A 19144-nucleotide genomic window follows, 5' to 3' on the forward strand; every position below is an offset into this window, starting at 1 on the left:
ACCGATTAGGTATTTCAGCACATCCAAGTTTGTCCAATAAATTGTGATTGAAATGAATCAGATTACAATTTCTCCCTCTTTTCTTCATTTTGATCTATCAGCTGTTAGTATATAGTTGCTTAATTTGGAATCCAAGGTCAGGTTACTAAATTAGGGAACTATCTACTAAACTTTTGAAAAATCGAATTACTTAACTTATTTCACGACTTTTCTTCATTTTGAGCTTTCAGCTGTTTAGTAGATTTGTTTAGCCCCCTGTTTTATTATTTGTTATATAATGGGAGGCCCTGTAATCTGTATAGGAAACAATGTAATGTTAAAAGTGAGAAAGTGAAGTCATCTGGATATAAGCATGGGGTGTCTGAGAAGAGGGAGCCCAGTAGATGGGAAACAGCAGAGAAACGTTGTAAGGGATGAGGAGTTAAGGGGTGAGCAAATATACGTCCCTAAAGAAGTACGCTTTTGTGGATATTTAGAAGGAATGCGGAAATGGGGAGAGTCAAATGTGGTGCGGGAGGGAATTCCATAGGGAGCGGACAACCGTTGAAAAGTCCTGCAGGCAAGAGTAAAAGATACAAAGTTTGATCTCTTTATTTACAGGTTTTTAAGATCAGAAGGGGAGATAACAATAGAAATACCCACCAAAGCATGTGAAGGTCAGGATAATTACGTAAAGTCTCTTGAGCACTTGCAGCTGGAGGCCACTATAGAGTATACTCGTCGTGGAGATCTTCACATCACCCTGACATCACCATCAGGTAGGAGAAAACACAGCCTTTGGGCTACCATTGTTTTAATTAATTGTATGGGCATCTCTATATATTTTCTAACTGGCTGCTGGTTTTGTGTGGGATATATCTATAAATAAAGAATGCCAAAGCTACTCCTACGAGCTGTGATTAATGTTGGCCACATCTTTGTGGATGTTCTGCTCCGGGAATGCAGTAGAAGGTTTATAACATTTTAACCGATATGGACTTAGAGGGTTAGTGGGTGCTGTAAGGTGCTATAAATTAAAAATATTGCCAATTCGTCTTCCTCAGTAGTGAAATATTATAAAGTGTATAAAAAAATAATAAAGGAAGACACCCTGTCCCCTTTGTTTACCTTTCTGTTGGCATCTAGAGTGGGCAGTAACTGTTGGTTTGGAGAAAATTATTTTTGGAGAAAAAAAAACACATATTTTTTTTTCACAGGGACGAGCACGGTCCTTCTTACAGAGAGAGAGCGAGACATGTCTTCTAATGGCTTCAAGAACTGGGACTTCATGTCTGTCCACACCTGGGGTGAGGATCCCGTAGGAACATGGACTCTGAAAATCACTGATGTGGTAAAATATTTTACTCTTCTCCATTCAAGGAAATAAGATCTCAAGAGGTCCACCTGAACTGCTAATATATATGTAAATACATAGCACCAAAATAATGTTACAAAATTAAATATTAAATACTAGATCATTTTGATATATTGTTTTCATATCATTGCCCTCAGATGGCAGAGCGGTTAGAAGTAAAATTTGGGCTTTTGCATTGGATGCTTAGACCCCTGATTCCACTCACTGAGCGAAATGGGGTAATTCCACAATGGCTGGTGATGTAAAAATGACCAAACTTTACCCCATAGCTGCTGATGGCTTCTTGCTTCATACTGATTGGCTATTAAGATGTTTGGTTTGCTTGCACACAGAATAATGCAATAATTTGCATTAATAGCATTCCGATACGACACTGATCCATCAGCATTCCCTGTGCTGGGAATATAGAGGCTGCTAAAAATATTTTAAAATATTCACAATTTTTGAACTATAATTTGTTGATTTAAAATGAATAGATTACAATTTGAGCTTTGATAATATGATTGATTTCAGTTGGTGTGTGATCTGACAGCTCAATTGATTTATCTTTAATTACCACACAAGGGAAACGCATTCAGCAGCCCCCTCCTTGCTATTAAAGACCACCACGTAAGGGATTCTTTGTTAAAACAGTAGAGATTGGTGCAACCATCTACTGGCTGTTTGCAGGATTACAGGCATATTTTAAAAGAGAAATATTAAACATTTAGCAAGTGACATCACAACATAGTTTAGTCTGGGCACAGCCAGGGCACAATATGCAAATGAGAAGAAGAAGAGAAACATTGCTCATGTTTCTCCTTTTCCACTCATGTTTAATGACAGAAAAAGGACAGCATTAATGGCAGTGATTGACAGGAAGCTAAGATGGAGTTCTAATATACAAATATAGAATTTTATGTTTAATTTTAAGACCTTTAAACATGTTTGCTACATATAGGGCATTAATAATCACTATATAGTTACGTGTAATAGTTATTATAATCTACTCACTCTTCCATGTTCCAGTCTGGAAGAATGCAAAATGAAGGAAGAATTGTTAATTGGAAACTGATTCTGCATGGAACGTCCACCAGACCGGACCACATGACCCACCCCAGAGTCTATACCTCCTACAATGTTGTTCAAAATGATCGAAGAGGTGTGGAGAAGATGGTGGACATTGGCAAGGTGAGCTTTGAATAAATAAATAAATAAAATGTAAATAAAATCGAGACTTATGGAAAACTGACCAACAAGTTGAAAAGTTTAGGTCAAAATTCTCCAAGTCATTCATTTTTCCAGTTCTGCTAAGTTTACCTAAAACATGTAGTTCCTTGGTCAATTCTCTTCAATTTCTTGTTTTAGTGAATAAAACCAAGGGCAAAAAACATTCTTTATTTTTAAGATAAATGTGTACTTAACCCCTTAAGGACCAAACTTCTGGAATAAAAGGGAACCATGACATGTCACACATGTCATGTGTCCTTAAGGGGTTAAAAGACCACTATAGTCACTCAGAAGACTTAATCTCCATGAAATGGTCTAATTGCTGTGGTCCTGTCCTTTTAACCTTGCAATGTAAACCAAAACAGTTTTTATACACTTTAATGTTTACATTGTAGGGTTAAGTCCACCTCTAGTGGATGTCAGTAAAACAGGCACTAGACGTGCTTCTGTTGTGCTGACCCAGTAAAACTCGGTCATGTGACACAGAAGCCGCCATGGGAAAGCATTAACTAAATGCTTTCCTATGGGGAAGTTTAAATGATCACGTGACGCTTGCTTAACATGCTCGTTAGGTCCCCAATGCTCCTGGGGGAGTTGGGGAGCTGAACAGCTGGTTTGTATTCCTAATGCTATAGCGTTTCTTTAATTACAACAAAGAAATGGTTACATTATAGCATAAAAGTAAATTTGCATATCTCCAAACATTTGTCCGTCTGATAAGTTATTACATTTGCTTATAATCCAAGCTGTGTTATTTAATTTTTCAGGATGATGTAACTGAACAGCCCGCCACGACGAAAAATATCCCAGATAGTAAAGAGATGGCTGAAATGGAGGAATTAGCGAAATCGCGAGCAATGCTCCGTCTCTTGCAAAATGCGTTTGACGGAGGAACGTTTCCAGTCTCATCAGAAGAAGCTGCTATTCCCAAATCCCATTATTATCACGCACTGGATAAAATAAGCAAACAGTCGAGTGGGAAGGACTCGGACAGTCACATGTATAATGACTACCTTGACCGCTTCTATAGTGCCAGACCTTACAGACACAGAGATGATAGATTACTTCAAGCTCTCATGAAAATTACAAACAAGAAACCATAGGTTTTACCATATTCCACCACGTTGGAAATACTCATGCCTTTCAATCACCTTATATTTTGGATTTCTCTGTTTGGAACCCCGTAATAATGTTAAATAATTGAAAAAAAATAAACCATAGAAAACAAAGAATATATTTCTAAATAATCATAAAAAGTATGTCTTTTAGCGTGCAAACATGCTGCTATAAATACAGCAAATAAGATGCCAAACACAAAGAAAATATATAAAACAAAATCGTAACCCTGTAATAAAATCCCGTCCAAAAATAAACAACAATGAAACGTTAGCTTTAAACAATGTGTTGGATAAACATCCGAGCATAATCTGTTTAGTGTGATTTTCACACCATACCTGGTAAATCATGCTGGTTTATAGGAATATATTTTTTAGTTTTTGTTTGTTTGTTTTTTTACTTTAACACCTATGGTTTGAACCTTGGAAGTGTGCAAGCTTAAATGCTCTGCCGGACCAAAAATAAATAAATAAATACATATTTTTTTTTTTTTAATCAAGTCTAGTCTAGCCTAATGTATATGCGAAATGGATTACATTGTATCCGAACTCACACGTGGATTAAAAAGTATAGGTGTAGGAAAATATGGTCTAAGCAAAGATAACCTTACAATTCACTTCTCATATTCTAAATGCATCGAAGTCAAAATGTTAATAGGAGTTAATTGCTTAGATGTTGTATAATAGATTATTTGTTATTTTATAGCTCATTTTAAGGATGTAGCACCTTTTTATTTCTTCATTATTGTGTTCCTAAAGCATTTCCCTTCAGCCCGTAATATCAACTTGCAAGGCTTTTAATGTAACAAGTGTGTGGACTACATTACCCATGATGCCCGGATATTCCTTTCACAGGTAGTGCATCAGGGGAAATGTAGTACGGAAATATCTGCAGTAGCAATTCTTGCCGGTCACTGCAGGTTTATTTGCCAAGCAGCGTGCGAAGGTGACCTGAAATCTGACTGCTAGCTTTTGGGTTAGAATATGTGATTTGTAAAAAGATTCAGCAGATATTTATTCCGCAGTCTCTGTCTCATATGAATTGTGGGAATTGGTTGTGAATTTGCCACAACTCACTAGGTAGTAAATCAAACCGACCTCCAAAACAGTACTTGCTATAAAACATAAAAGCCAACACTTTGAAAAATATAACTGCAAATCAATACAAGCAAGCACAATATGTAACTAAAATCTTTGATCTCCGGCTATCCAGCTGTTTTAATCTGTAAAGAAAACAGATCTTTAATGAAAATGAAATGATTTAATGTAGACTGACTGCCACAACATTAATTAACAGGAGGGATTTAAAATAAACTAGCCAGGTTTAATCGCTAAAGAGCAAATTGCCTGGAATTGAAAAATCTAAAAACTGAAAACCACTTCAAAGAGCGTTTTAGCCTAATATAAGCCAAACTGGAGAACATCAGTTCAAATTGGCTATTTTGACATAAAATGTAAAACTCACTTTGATTTGGAGACATTTCCCATTTTAGTCATTATCAAACCTAATTTGAAAGGTTATGAATTAATCTTAAAATAAATGCCTTTATCAGTATTGTGTCCATCTGGAGATTAATCAATTATATATATATATATTACTTCCTGATGCTAACATTCTGTTTGCAAGCCCCTCGAGTATATTTTTTACCTTTATCTTTCTCTCTTTAATAATATCTGTTCTTTCTTTTTTTAAAGTTGCTTTTAAAATATCTTTCTAACCTTGCACATATCTATAAATTCATACTTTCTGTTTGGGAAAGTAGACTACTCCCTCCACATACCTCATGCCCATAATGTGTGCCCACTGGGGTACACATACCATGGATTGGGAACCAGGGGTATTAACCAAGCATCTCAGCTTTCCAAATCTGGAGGGATCTTTTGGGATCATCAGGGAACTGTCCCCAGAAAGCTTAATGTGAGAACATCATTTCAGATACTTGCGCTATACTAAAGAGCTAGGACCATGCAGAGAATGCTACAACAGCCCTTAATTGGGCTGGGTAGGGCGAGTGCTATAACAGCCCTTAATTGGGCTGGGTATGGTGAGTGGTACAACATCCCTTAATGGGGCTGACTAGTGTGAGTGGCATTAAGTGGTGTGCCAGTGACACAGATTTTGTTTAGACCCATCCAACAGAGTCCTTATTTATGTACCACCCTATATTGGGATTTATTGTATAAACCACCATAGTCTATGTATTATTTGCGTAAAGTTAAACTTTTATAATACTAGTGTTTGCTTAATTTATGCTGTTAGAAATCTGTAATAACCTCAATCCCCTTAGCAAGTTGTTTCTCTAACTTTCTAATAACCAGCAGTAATGACCATACACTAATATAGATTGCTTACCATGTTTAAATGACATATTTTATTATATTTTGGAAAAGAACATCTCGTTCTTTTGTTCTGCACACAATATTAACGATACCTGACTATTCTGCAGAACCTTGACATGAGGCAAATGAACTATTTATTAGTATTAGTTTATCAAGGGGGGGGGGGGTGAGGGGGGAGGGGGATGAAAATGGCACGTTTTAGGCAAAAATGATAGACTTTAAATCCAAAATAGTTGGGCTGTAAAACTGATTGAGCGGGAAATAAAATTAAATGTATAAATCCCAAGGTAGCTCTCTACAAGTTACATTTAGTGAATAACTAAATTTTTTTGAACTGGTTACTTGCAGCTTGTCTTTTTTTTAGCCTATAGTTTGCAAATTTGGGTTCTAATTCACCAAAATTCCCATTTCAAATAAATTATTCAAGTATTTTTCTACAACTAACAATGGTTCAATGTCTGAGCAATTTACAAGCCTGTATTAATTGTTAAGTATTTCAATGTAAAAAAAAAACACAGGACCAAAAATTTTAAAACAATGTATTTTCTTTTAATTTATTATTGTTATTATTAATATTATTATTTTAATTTCAATAGCGTAAAGCCTCGCGTTTTATGTTTATATCAATCCAAAAAAAAATGATCAAAGAAAAATTAGAAATATATTGATTTCTGGACACCTTGTTTCTATGTTTGTGCAATAGACCTCCAGTGATGCAATACACAGACGCAGCCAATGGTAGTATTGCTGGCTGAGAGTGATGACACTTGCAACGTAGTGTGAGCTCCGATGCCTCCATTGGCCAGTCCTGTGTTAATCATTCAGCACTCGCCAATATTCCATTGTTAATGGTGCTTGTTTTATGTTTTTAGAAATGCTAAAAAAAAACTGGATAGACATGAATTTATCTCAAAATTCTAAACTCTATTTTCTTTACAGTACTGTATATTTATATGTCAAAGCATTTTAACGAACATATCAGGATTTTAAAAATACTTTAAAAATTGTATTAATAAAAGTTTTATTTCCAAAAGAGGAGGAGAAAAAAACATTTCATTAAATAAAATATTTTTAAATGGCATGTTCCAACCGTAGAAAATGTATGTCACGTGATGTTATAATTTAATTTTGTCTAATGTGTAACAATACAGTGTGTAAGCAGTGATTCGACTATGTGTTTTTAACATTTAAAAACAGATACATTTTGCTAAAATCGAAAATAAATTATTAATATTTGAGCCATAAAGATTATTTTAAGATATCAAGCAAATTAGTTTTTTGCGGGGAGTTATCTTTCTATAATAATCTGATTGATCCAAGGAACACACAAAGCACTATAATTACAATTATTATTATTTATCGAGCACCAACATATTGTGCTGTGCTGTACCTGTTGCCGGTACAGAATATTTTACAAGGAGATCCATAACCAACATGTAAGATTACTTAATAACCACAGAATTTAAATCTAACAACCTTGGGGTTAAAAATCACGAATTTGGTAAAATAGCCAACACCTCGATAGTCTCAGAGTGCCTATTTTAGCCTCAGTTTTGCCAATATAGATTCAGTGTTGAAGTTGTTACTGAAGTAGGGAATATGTGCTTTGCTCTGTCCATACAAGTACTTGTACTATTCTCAGAAGACACTCAGGGTTATCTACTGAAGTATGAATTCAAAGAGAATTTCCAGTTCAAGGCCAGAGATGCCGAAAAAAAAGTGTTGCTGAATGTTTACAGTTTGGCTATTTCGAGTTTAAATTTTGAATACAGGTTAAATTCTCACTTTTGTGAATGACCCTGTGTGGGTTTCTGGGAGTTCGGCTTTCTACAACTGAAAGATGGCAACTAAACTACAAGTTGGATGAATTTCTCCTTTGCCTTTAAATGACTGCTGTGCAGAGGCGGGTGAATACTTTGTTGCCACTAGTAATGTACTTTTTTTGAAAATAAAACAGATATAGTCAAGAGCTTCAGTTGTTGCTAAACTATACAATGGGGAGGAAATTCAGTGACTTTGACTGTTGCAAACAACTTAAATTCAACAATGCAAGACAGCTTAGTTGGCAAAAATGCCTTGACAATGAGGACGGTCAGAAGAGAATGGTCAGACTGGTTTAGGCTGAAAGGACAGTGATTAATAAAATTGTAATAGTGCTAGGCAGAGCATCTGTGAACACACAGCACGTTGGACCATCATGTGACCGTCCAGAGCAAGAGGGAGTAAGGATAAGGGACCTGAGACTAAAGTGGGCAGAGCTGTACAATAAACTGTACAACGGAAGACTGGAAAACACTGCCTGGTCTAGGAAATTTCAGTTTCCGCTGCAACGCGCAGATGGTGGGGGTGAGAATTTGATGTAAACAACGTGAATCCATAATCAAGAACACATCATGTCAAGTGGGCTCCACTAACATGACAATGGGTTTGCCATAGGCCGATGGTCTCCACTTTCATAACGTTTGGAATGAAACTGGTTAATGGATTGCAGGATAAAACTTACCAGGAAAGGTTAAAGGATCTTAACATGTATAGCTTGGAGGAAAGACGAGAGAGGGGGGATATGGGATATGATAGAAACATTTAAATACATAAAGGGAATCAACACAGTAAAGGAGGAGAAGTAAAAGAAGAAAAACTACCACAACAAGAGGACATAGTCTTAAATTAGAGGGACAAAGGTTTAAAAATAATATCAGGAAGTATTACTTTACTGAGAGGGTAGTGGATGCATGGAATAGCCTTCCAGCTGAAGTGGTAGAGGTTAACACAGTGAAGGAGTTTAAGCATGCGTGGGATAGGCATAAGGCTATCCTAACTATAAGATAAGGCCAGGGACTAATGAAAGTATTTAGAAAATTGGGCAGACTAGATGGGCCGAGTGGTTCTTATCTGCCGTCACATTCTATGTTTCTTTGGTGGAAATTGAGATTTACAGCATGATAGATGATCTGACAAACATGCAATACCTGTGTGATGCTCGGATGTCAACATGAACCAGAATCCAGAAGCTTGCTTTATCTACGAATCAAGTGCTATACTGGGAGAGGGGTGTCCTACCATCATTGTCATGCTTCCATAAAATACCACCATAATATGGCACACATTTATGACAACATTGCCCCCTTACCTGCAAACACACAGCTTTGCAAGTAGAGCATCCAGCAGTGTATTGAGCACAGTAAGTCTCTATGACAAAGACCTCAGGGTCCTGATTTTGCAGAATTCTTATTGGATGGAAAAAAAGGATCAGCACAATTTATTTAGTGACACTCTTCTTCTTCGTTGCTTCTGCAAAACTTTACTACTACTAGCCAGTAATTTATTTTAGCCTAATGTACCTTCAAACAGTTTAGTAGAAAGAAACATGGTAATAGATTGTATCCATGCATGTATTGTTATAGATTCTATTATTATCACAAGCTATGTTATAAACTGTTTTAGAGGATTATTTATCTTACTGCTTCATAAATATTCTAAAACATGTATTAAATTATATTTCCTTCTACTACCATCTAGTGGTTGTCATGGGTATTATATAAAAATATATAAATATGCGTAGCTACATATATTTTGTAATTTTATTATTATTTTTAATTTTATAAAGCGCCAACTAATTCCGCAGCACTGTACAATGGACGGACTTATAGACCAGCATTTGTAACACCACAAGCTGGACACCTAGGAACAGAGGGGATTAAGGGCCCTGCTCAAACAAGCACACATTCTAGAGGGAGTGGGGTATAGTGACACAAGAGGCATGGGTTACGGGTAAGATGTATTTCATGTACAGGACAAATGGGCGGCTAGAATAGTTTAGGGAAATAATCTAGCTGTGAAGTTCTTTATTCCCCTCACAGGGGCCTTATTACAAGGCCTTGGTAAAGTTTTAAAGAGACCTCGCAAGAATGAATATATCAGGTAGTCATTTAATCTCATAATCTGCCATTTTTGGATTAGTAAAAGACCTGCCAAGAATGGGGCAGTCATAAAATATATCTATTTGGGGGGCGTGGCCTAGCGGCGGAACGGAATGGCCGCATAAACGAATGACTTCTCCGACCTCACCCACATATCGTGAGAAAGCAGCCACATCAAACTGCGATGGGGAAACACTCCAAACCCGGGAGCACCCCTAAGCCCTCGGGGTCACACCAAGCGACAGTGCACGCCTCCATGCGGCAATTTCTGCCCGCGATGCCGGACTCGAACTCCCAGGCGGCGTCTGAGGCCTACAAGCAGTCTGAAGCATCCACTCCTGGCTCATACTCCCCAGAGAGGGAAGACCACATGGCTACCCCCCCCCGGCGGACTGGCTTAGCCTACTGAAGGCATTACCAACTCGGGCAGACCTGACCACTGCTACCACAGCCCTTCAGACCTCCATCAGGGCGGATCTTCAATTGATGAGGGCGGTCATTCAAGGTATGGCGGACCGCATGGCCCAACTTGAGGCTGACCATGACAACCTAACGGCGACACAGACGGCGCAAGCAGTGACCCAAACTCACCAAATGACCCAAATGCAGGCTATGGCACGGCACATAGAGGACCTGAACAATAGGGGCCGCAGAAACAACTTAAGGATACGCGGCCTGGTGGAAGGGGAGGAAACCCCGGATCAACTGACACACTTGCTCACAGCCATATTCAACGGCCTCCTGGAGACCCCCATAGCATTTGTCAGGGCTCACAGAGTGTTGAGACCCAAAGGCCCGCCGGACGCCTCCCCGTGGGACTTCATCTGCTGCCTGGAATCTTACGCATTGAAGGAAGAGATCCTGCATGAGGCCCGCAACAAAGAAGAGATTGTGCACAACGGCGGAACACTTCAGCTCTTCCCAGACCTCTGCCCGGCCACACTAGGTTACCGCAGGGCTTTAAAACCACTCACTAGAGCGCTGGTCACCCAGAAGATACGATACAGGTGGACCTTCCCGACAGGCCTGATAGCCAACACAACAAATGGCCCCAGACAGGTGCGCATGGCACAGGATCTGCAGGACCTTGTGGAGGAACTCCAACTGCCCCCACTTCACCTGAGGTGGCCGGACCCGCTGGACTTCTACAACAGCCCGCCAACGCCGCAAAGAGGTCAGCCACAGCCACAACGACGACCCAGAACTCGGATGGAAACAGTGAGGCCAGCCGGGGCGACCCGCTAGCCGTGCCAGGCGATCCTGAGGACGTGTCGGGACATCTGGAACACGTAACTATAACCACACACACCTGGGGACTTGGCCCCACATGCACACGATTCATACACGACTGTCTCACGCACCAGAGTGGCCCTTGGGGTGGACAATGGGTTGGGGGGACCGGAGAGGGGGCCAGCTGCCAAACGATGGGACCTTGAACTTTTGCTCGGATCCCCCACATAAGGGACTATAAGGATTACGTACTGATCCGAGCGCACAAATACGCTTTGGGGGACGGGTTGGGTGGGAAAGCAAGGGAACAATGCTTTGAGTTCTGTATTGCCTGTTTAGAAACGAAGAGGGTATCCCTATCTGCCAATCACCTTATGCTTCGACCCCCCCAACACAGCAGGGGACCTAAAAGGTTATTAGGTTACACGGTTAGTTTTTCAGTTAACTGTTTTTGGATGAATTTGTTACTTCTTGCTGCACTGCGCTCTCGCCCAAGGAGCCCCCGGAGGCGGGGAGGGAAACTTGCCCTATACCCACTGAACGACGATTGAGACTCCCACACCCATTCACCACCTGCCCCATGCCCTCCATACCCCCCCACCTGACAGTAGCCGACCTAGCCGCACACCAACCATGCCTGCACCGGCCACCCACACGCGAGCTGAGATTAATCTCCTTACCATAAATGCCAAAGGCCTGAACGTACCAGAAAAACACTCCACCGCGTTACGCCACTTCCACGGTCAGAGGGCACAAGTAGTGCTAATCCAGGAAACCCACTTTAAAGAGGGTCAGGCCCCAAAACTCACCGACAGCCGATACACCCAGTGCTTTCTTAGTAATAACCCTGAAGGCATTCTTCTACACTGACGCTAACAAATGTGGTGCCCTCCTCGCCCGCATGATTGCCAAAAAAAAAGCATCAGCGTACATCCCCTAAATTAGAGACAAACATGGGAAGCTTCAAAGCATGCCACAAGACATGGCGGACGCTATACGGACTTATTATGCAGACCTATACGCATTAGACACACACCGGACAGACGGGGAACTAGCAGACAGGCAAAACCGGACAACACAATACCTAGAATCATGCATCGGCGCACGCCTCCCGCTAGAGACACGCGCGGAACTAGACGAACCGATCACAACACACGAAATAACATGGGCCCTCAAAACGGCTAAACCGGGCAAGAGCCCAGGACCAGATGGTCTAACCATACGGTATTATAAGGCCTACTCGGAGCTCCTCATCCCACGCCTCCTGGCGGCGCTCAACGCAATCCGCGACGGGACATGTATCCTGACACAGACCCTGGAGGCGAACATCGTCTTAATCCTCAAAGATGGGAAGGACCCTGAACTATGTGCCAATTACCGGCCAATTTCTCTACTCAACTGTGATCTGAAAATCTTCACCAAGATACTCTCGCAGAGACTGAAGTCCTCCCTCCCGGACTTGATACACGGGGACCAAGTGGGATTTACCCCACATAGAGAGGCAAGGGACAACACGATCAGGACGTTGCTCCTAATCCACACTGCAACATCCAGCAATGAGGGCCTTCTCCTGCTCTCCACAGACGCGGAGAAGGCCTTTGATAGGATCTCCTGGGATTTCATGTTCCAGGTGCTGGAGGGGCTCGGAATGGGACCATTTATGATGGCCTGGATCAGAGCGCTATACTCAGGACCGACGGCACGAATCTGCGTAAATGGAGCCTTCACTGATCCCTTCCCGATAAAGAATGGGACCCGACAGGGCTGCCCCCTCTCACCCCTCCTCTTTATACTAGCCTTGGAACCGTTCCTGAACTCAATCAGGAACAACCCGCTTATCCCGGGGCTAGAGGTAGGGAAGCGGAAACATTCGGTAGCAGCATACGCGGACGATTTACTATTCTTCGTAACCAAACCAGAAACCGTGATGCCAGAAATACTGAAGGAATTAGACACATACAGAGAGCGCTCAAACTTCAAGATAAATTACTCCAAGTCCATGATACTTAACGTATCATTACCGTCTCGCGAGGCGACGACACTGAAACAAGACCTCCCGTTCCAGTGGTCAGACACCTCTATACGATATCCAGGGACAAAGATCATGAAAGATCTCACTTAGCTATATGCGTCCAACTTTCAACCGCTGTTGCACACAATCCAGAAGGACCTCAGGGACTGGGAGCAGGTGCGACTCTCGTGGTTCGGCAGGGTTGGAGTCCTTAAAATGAATATATTACCGCGGGTGTTGTACCTGTTCCAGGCCATCCCCAGCGCCATCCCGGAGGCCTTCTTCACCTCCCTCAGAACCATGGCCCTCAGGTTTGCCTGGCAAAATATGAAAGCAAGAATCAAACATGATGTACTCACGCTCCCGAAAGAAAAAGGAGGGCTCGCCCTCCCAGACTTTAGGGGTTACTATAGAGCCACTCATATCCAGCGAATAGTAGAGTGGACCAAATCAGGGGTTGCCAACCCTGGAAGGACATAGAGGCCGCACAGGTGGGTAGACCCATCGCCGTCCTCCCATGGCTAGACCACCAGCAAGGCAGACAATTGGCGGCCCCACACCCCCTTATTAAAGCGACCATGCAGGTGTGGCATAAGCTAGCCACACCACTGTCACTCACCACCACACCATCCCCCCTGCTCCCACTGACCCACAACGAAACCTTCCCCCCAGGGAGGGAACCAAGGACGCTAACCAGCCTATTGGGACATGAGGTCCCACGAATACACCACGCTACCACCAACGGCAAACTCAGGACCCTGGAAGACATGACAGGAAACACCAACAACCCATTCATGCTACAGTTCAGATACAGACAATTACAAATGTTCACACACACAGTCCTTCAACTACACAACACCTCTAGACCACTGACCCCATTTGAAGACATCTGTATGGACCCAGATCCCCTAGTTAAAGGACTCTCCACGATCTATGGCATGCTCATGCGGATGAGGAGGCAGCCACCCCCAAGTTTCATGGGGAAATGGGAGGTGGCGTTAGGCACAACATTCACACCTGCCCAATGGGACCAGATATGCACTCTCACATTACACTGCGCACCGTCCAGTGGAACGCAGGAAACTGCCTACAAAACACTAGCACTATGGTACCGCACCCCGCACCAGACACACAGATATGACCACACGACTGATGACGTTTGCTGGAGATGCACGAACCACACAGGCACCTATCTCCACATATGGTGGGACTGCCCAATCATCCAACCATACTGGGAGGCCATATATCAGATCATCAAGAGATTCACTGACACCCCACCACCAAAGAACCCTGCCACATTCTTTATCCACTACACCACGACGAAGGCATTACTTACAAAAAATCCCTCACAATTCGGATACTTAACGTGGCTAAGAGCCTCATCCCCATTTACTGTAAAAAACAATCCGCCCCATCACTGGGGACCTGGTACCAACGCATGGAGGAACTCCGAGCACTAGAGGAGCTCTCCCTACTGGCAGAGGGGAAAACGCAGGTTTACCTGTCGATTTGGACGCACTGGATAGTGACTACCGCACGCCCTGACTTCCAGGACTTGCTACACTGACCGTGACGGCATAGACTGGGCTATTGACAGACTGGAGGAAGAAAGACATCCACCCTCCCCCCTCCCTCCCTCTTCCCCCCTCCCCCCACCCCGCCCACCCTCCCTCCACCACCCCCACCCTCCCCCAGTGGGCCAGTGCGAGGCAGCGCGCAAGAGCAAAGGTTGAGATCAGACGAGGAGCCGCCCCAGACAGGCAGCACAAGTGATAGGACACGGTACACCCATGAAGGCAGATAAGGGGAAAAGGGGGAAAAGGGGGGGAAACTCACTGCACCGACACCAGTTGGAAAAGGGTCACCGAAGGGGAAACAACGGGATCACAAACTAGAGTACACAAATACATGGGGTAGCAAGACACTAATAGGGGACCACGGGGCACAGAGGGGCCCACGCAGCATTCTCCGCGAGCAGACCCAGCGAGGGTGACAACACCCTCACTATCCCCCCCTCACGAAAACCGACACCCGCCCCTAGCCTACAGACCACCACCTGGGACTGCCGTGACAAAAAACAAGACCGAGCATAGTGACCCCCTGGGGGACCCAGAACCATGCCTGTTTTGTTACACACACATCAGGACCTGCAGGTTCGCTATGGATGAGCTAGATCTGCTCACGGGTGACCGAGATGACACAACAAGATACATGAGCGATTAGACGTACGAGCCCATAAGGTTTGATACCCCCCCGGCTACCCTGATAGATGCTACTGTTAAAGGGACTCTCCAGGCAGAGTCTTTTACTCACCTTGTTCCAGCGCCGGGAGCCTCGTGAAGCCGCGCCCCCTATTTCGTCAAAATGACGAAATAGGCGGGCGCGAGCAGGGAGCAATCAGACGCTTCCATTTGGAAGCGTCATTGCTCCCTTGTGCGCATGCGCGGCTTCGCCGCACATGTGCACATACTTCAGAGGGCGCCATTCATGCCTCCCTCTGAAGTCTTGAGCACACTACCGCGCATGCGCGCGGTGTGCGCGGCCGCGAGCTGAGCTGAGCTGACTGACAGCTCAGCTCGCGGTCTTTGCCCGCCCCCCTCCTCTGCTGACAGGCTGGAGAGAGAAGGCGCGCACACAGTGCCTTCTCTCTCCTGCACACGTCAGACGTATTTTAATACGTCCAGGCCCGGACTGGCCATCTGGCACACCGGGCAAATGCCCGGTGGGCGGCGATGGCCGTGGGGCCGAGGCCGGCAGGGGAAGTCCCAGGATCTCCCCTGCCGGTCTATGCAGGGCCGGCACTATCCGAGCGCCGGCCCCGCTGTTTTCAATGATGGGCGGGTGGGGAGATCAAAGATCTCCCTCACCGGCCCACATACAGTATATTCCGGCCGCCAGCGGGGAGAGAGGGAGGGAGCCAGGAGAGGACCCGGCGGAGCTCTATCTTGCAGCTCCGCTGGGTTCCTCTCGCGAGATCCGGCGCGTTGCCATGGCAACGACCGGATCTCGCGAGAGTGAACTCTAGCCCGCAGGCTAGAGTTCACTCACCCACTGGACCACCAGGGATGGTGTCACCGTGCCGGTCCCCCCCCTCCTAGATACCACCATGCCGGTCCCCCCCTCCCAGGCTAAAAGTTAAGAAGGGAGGGGGGGGACATAATGCATACTTGTTTTTTGTTTTTATCTACCCCCCCAAACACACACAGCACTCTCACACCCATCATCCACAGCACTCTCACACACAGCACTCTAACATACACATCACACACAGCACTCTCACACACAGCACTCTCACACACACAGCACTCTCACACACACAGCACTCTCACACACACAGCACTCTCACACACACAGCACTCTAACATACACATCACACACAGCACTCTCACACCCATCATCCACATCACTCTCACACACAGCACTCTAACATACACATCACACACAGCACTCTCACACACAGCACTCTAACATACACATCACACACAGCACTCTCACACACAGCACTCTAACATACACATCACACAAAGCACTCTCACACACAGCACTCTAACATACTCATCACACACAGCACTCTCACACACACATCACACACAGCACTCCCACACACAGCACTCTCACACCCATCATCCACAGCACTCTCACACACAGCACTCTAACATACTCATCACACACATCACTCACACACACAACACTCTAACATACACATCAACAACAGGACTCCCACACACAGCACTTTCACACACAGCACTCTCACACACACAGCACTCTCACACACAGCACTCTCACACACAGCACTCTCACACACACAGCACTCTCTCACACACAGCACTCTCTCACACACAGCACTCACAGCAATTAGAGACAGCACAGCAATTAGAGACAAACAGGGGAAGGTTCAAAGCATGCCACGAGACATGGCGGACGCTATACGGACTTATTATGCAGACCTATACGCACTAGACACACACCGGACGGACGGGGAACTAGCAGACAGGCAAAACCGGACAACACGATACCTAGAATCATGCATCGGCGCACGCCTCCCGCTAGAGACACGCGCGGAACTAGACGAACCGATCACAACACACGAAATAACATGGGCCCTCAAAACGGCTAAACCGGGCAAGAGCCCAGGACCGGATGGTCTAACCATACGTATTATAAGGCCTACTCGGAGCTCCTCATCCCACGCCTCCTGGCGGCGCTCAATGCAATCCGCGACGGGACATGTATCCCGACACAGACCCTGGAGGCGAACATCGTCTTAATCCTCAAAGATGGGAAGGACCCTGAACTATGTGCCAATTACCGGCCAATTTCTCTACTCAACTGTGATCTGAAAATCTTCACCAAGATACTCTCGCAGAGACTGAAGTCCTCCCTCCCAGACTTGATACACGGGGACCAAGTGGGATTTCCCCACATAGAAAGGCAAGGGACAACACAATCAGGGCATTGGCCCTAATCCACACTGCAACATCCAGCAATGAGGGCCTTCTCCTGCTCTCCACAGATGCGGAGAAGGCCTTCGATAGGATCTCCTGGGATTTCATGTTCCAGGTGCTGGAGGGGCTCGGAATGGGACCATTTATGATGGCCTGGATCAGAGCGCTATACTCAGGACCGACGGCACGAATCTGCGTAAATGGAGCCTTCACTGATCCCTTCCCGATAAAGAATGGGACCCGACAGGGCTGCCCCCTCTCGCCCCTCCTCTTTATACTAGCCTTGGAACCGTTCCTGAACTCAATCAGGAACAACCCGCTTATCCCGGGGCTAGAGGTAGGGAAGCGGAAACATTCGGTAGCAGCATACGCGGACGATTTACTATTCTTCGTAACCAAACCAGAAACCGTGATGCCAGAAATATCGCTACCGCACGCCCTGACTTCCAGGACTTGCTACACTGACCGTGACGGCATAGACTGGGCTATTGACAGACTGGAGGAAGAAAGACATCCACCCTCCCCCTCCCTCCCTCTTCCCCCCTCCCCCCACGGCCACTGGAGGTTTTCCTATCAATCAATGTAAGCACTGTATTTTCTCTGAAAATACAGTGCTTACATTAGATTGCCTGCAGGGAGCTATAGATCATACCTGAACAACTACATTAAGCTGTAGTTGCTCAGGTGACTATAGTGTCCCTTTAAGTAATGGGACCTGTGAGTCCCTTGCACGGCGGGCCACGATGATACACTGGGACCTGCGTGTCCCCAATGTCTGCATATATATGTACCTATCTGTTCTCGCATACCTTCTGAAGCCCTAACAAAAAACCCGGTAGGACCTGCGTGTCCACACAGCGGTTTCTTTCTTTTAAAAGTATTTTGTCTAAAACATAAAAGAATTAATATTATGCTCAATAAAAATATATTTACAAAAAAATATATATCTATTTGCATATTTTTTTACTTAAAGTCATATTTTATCTCTATGTGTTTTTTATGAACCTTATATGCTTTAATGTTAGTTTGAAATGGATGTCTGTGTATTCTTAATTGACCCTTATGTGTCAGTGGGCTATAGTGGTTGTGGTGCTTGATTCTAAAATGAAGAAGGAGTGGAGTGCTCCTTATTAATATAATAGCTCACAACACACACTGCACGTGGGGTTAAGGAATTTATGAAATCAATGCATAGGGTTTCCACTGAATAATGGACGCATTGCTGCAGGTGGCCATTTTTGTAATCTCCCGGGCTGGATGGGCTCCAGAGAAACCATCAATCATCTATTTTTTGGCGCCATGGATGGAGCTCCAAATCATAAAAAAAGAAACAAAGTATCTTGTCCATTGTCTGTTTCATTTGTTTGGAGACCATATGGCGTTTCAGAGTTGTGGAATTCAGACATTTGCCCAACATTGGCTTATTGACTTATTTAGACATGTTTGAAACCACAAGTACGAGTCTAATAAAAACATGTTTACCAGCCATATAATGCATTCCATTGGCATACATACATCTA

General features: G+C 44.2%; 1 protein-coding gene across 1 annotated transcript in view; it reads left to right on the plus strand.

Moving 5' to 3' along the window:
* PCSK1 (proprotein convertase subtilisin/kexin type 1) overlaps nt 1-6167 on the plus strand; it is a 61801-nt gene extending 55634 nt beyond the window's left edge. Inside the window, exons 11-14 of the mRNA XM_063453673.1 lie at nt 601-758; nt 1197-1330; nt 2363-2524; nt 3331-6167. Coding sequence (XP_063309743.1) covers nt 601-758; nt 1197-1330; nt 2363-2524; nt 3331-3666 — 790 coding nt within the window. The 3' untranslated portion in view covers nt 3667-6167. The remainder of the gene's footprint in view (nt 1-600; nt 759-1196; nt 1331-2362; nt 2525-3330) is intronic.
* The last annotated feature ends 12977 nt before the right edge of the window (nt 6168-19144 follow it).

The sequence above is a fragment of the Pelobates fuscus genome, chromosome 5, assembly GCF_036172605.1.
Source record: "Pelobates fuscus isolate aPelFus1 chromosome 5, aPelFus1.pri, whole genome shotgun sequence".
In the NCBI taxonomy this organism is placed as follows: domain Eukaryota; kingdom Metazoa; phylum Chordata; class Amphibia; order Anura; family Pelobatidae; genus Pelobates; species Pelobates fuscus.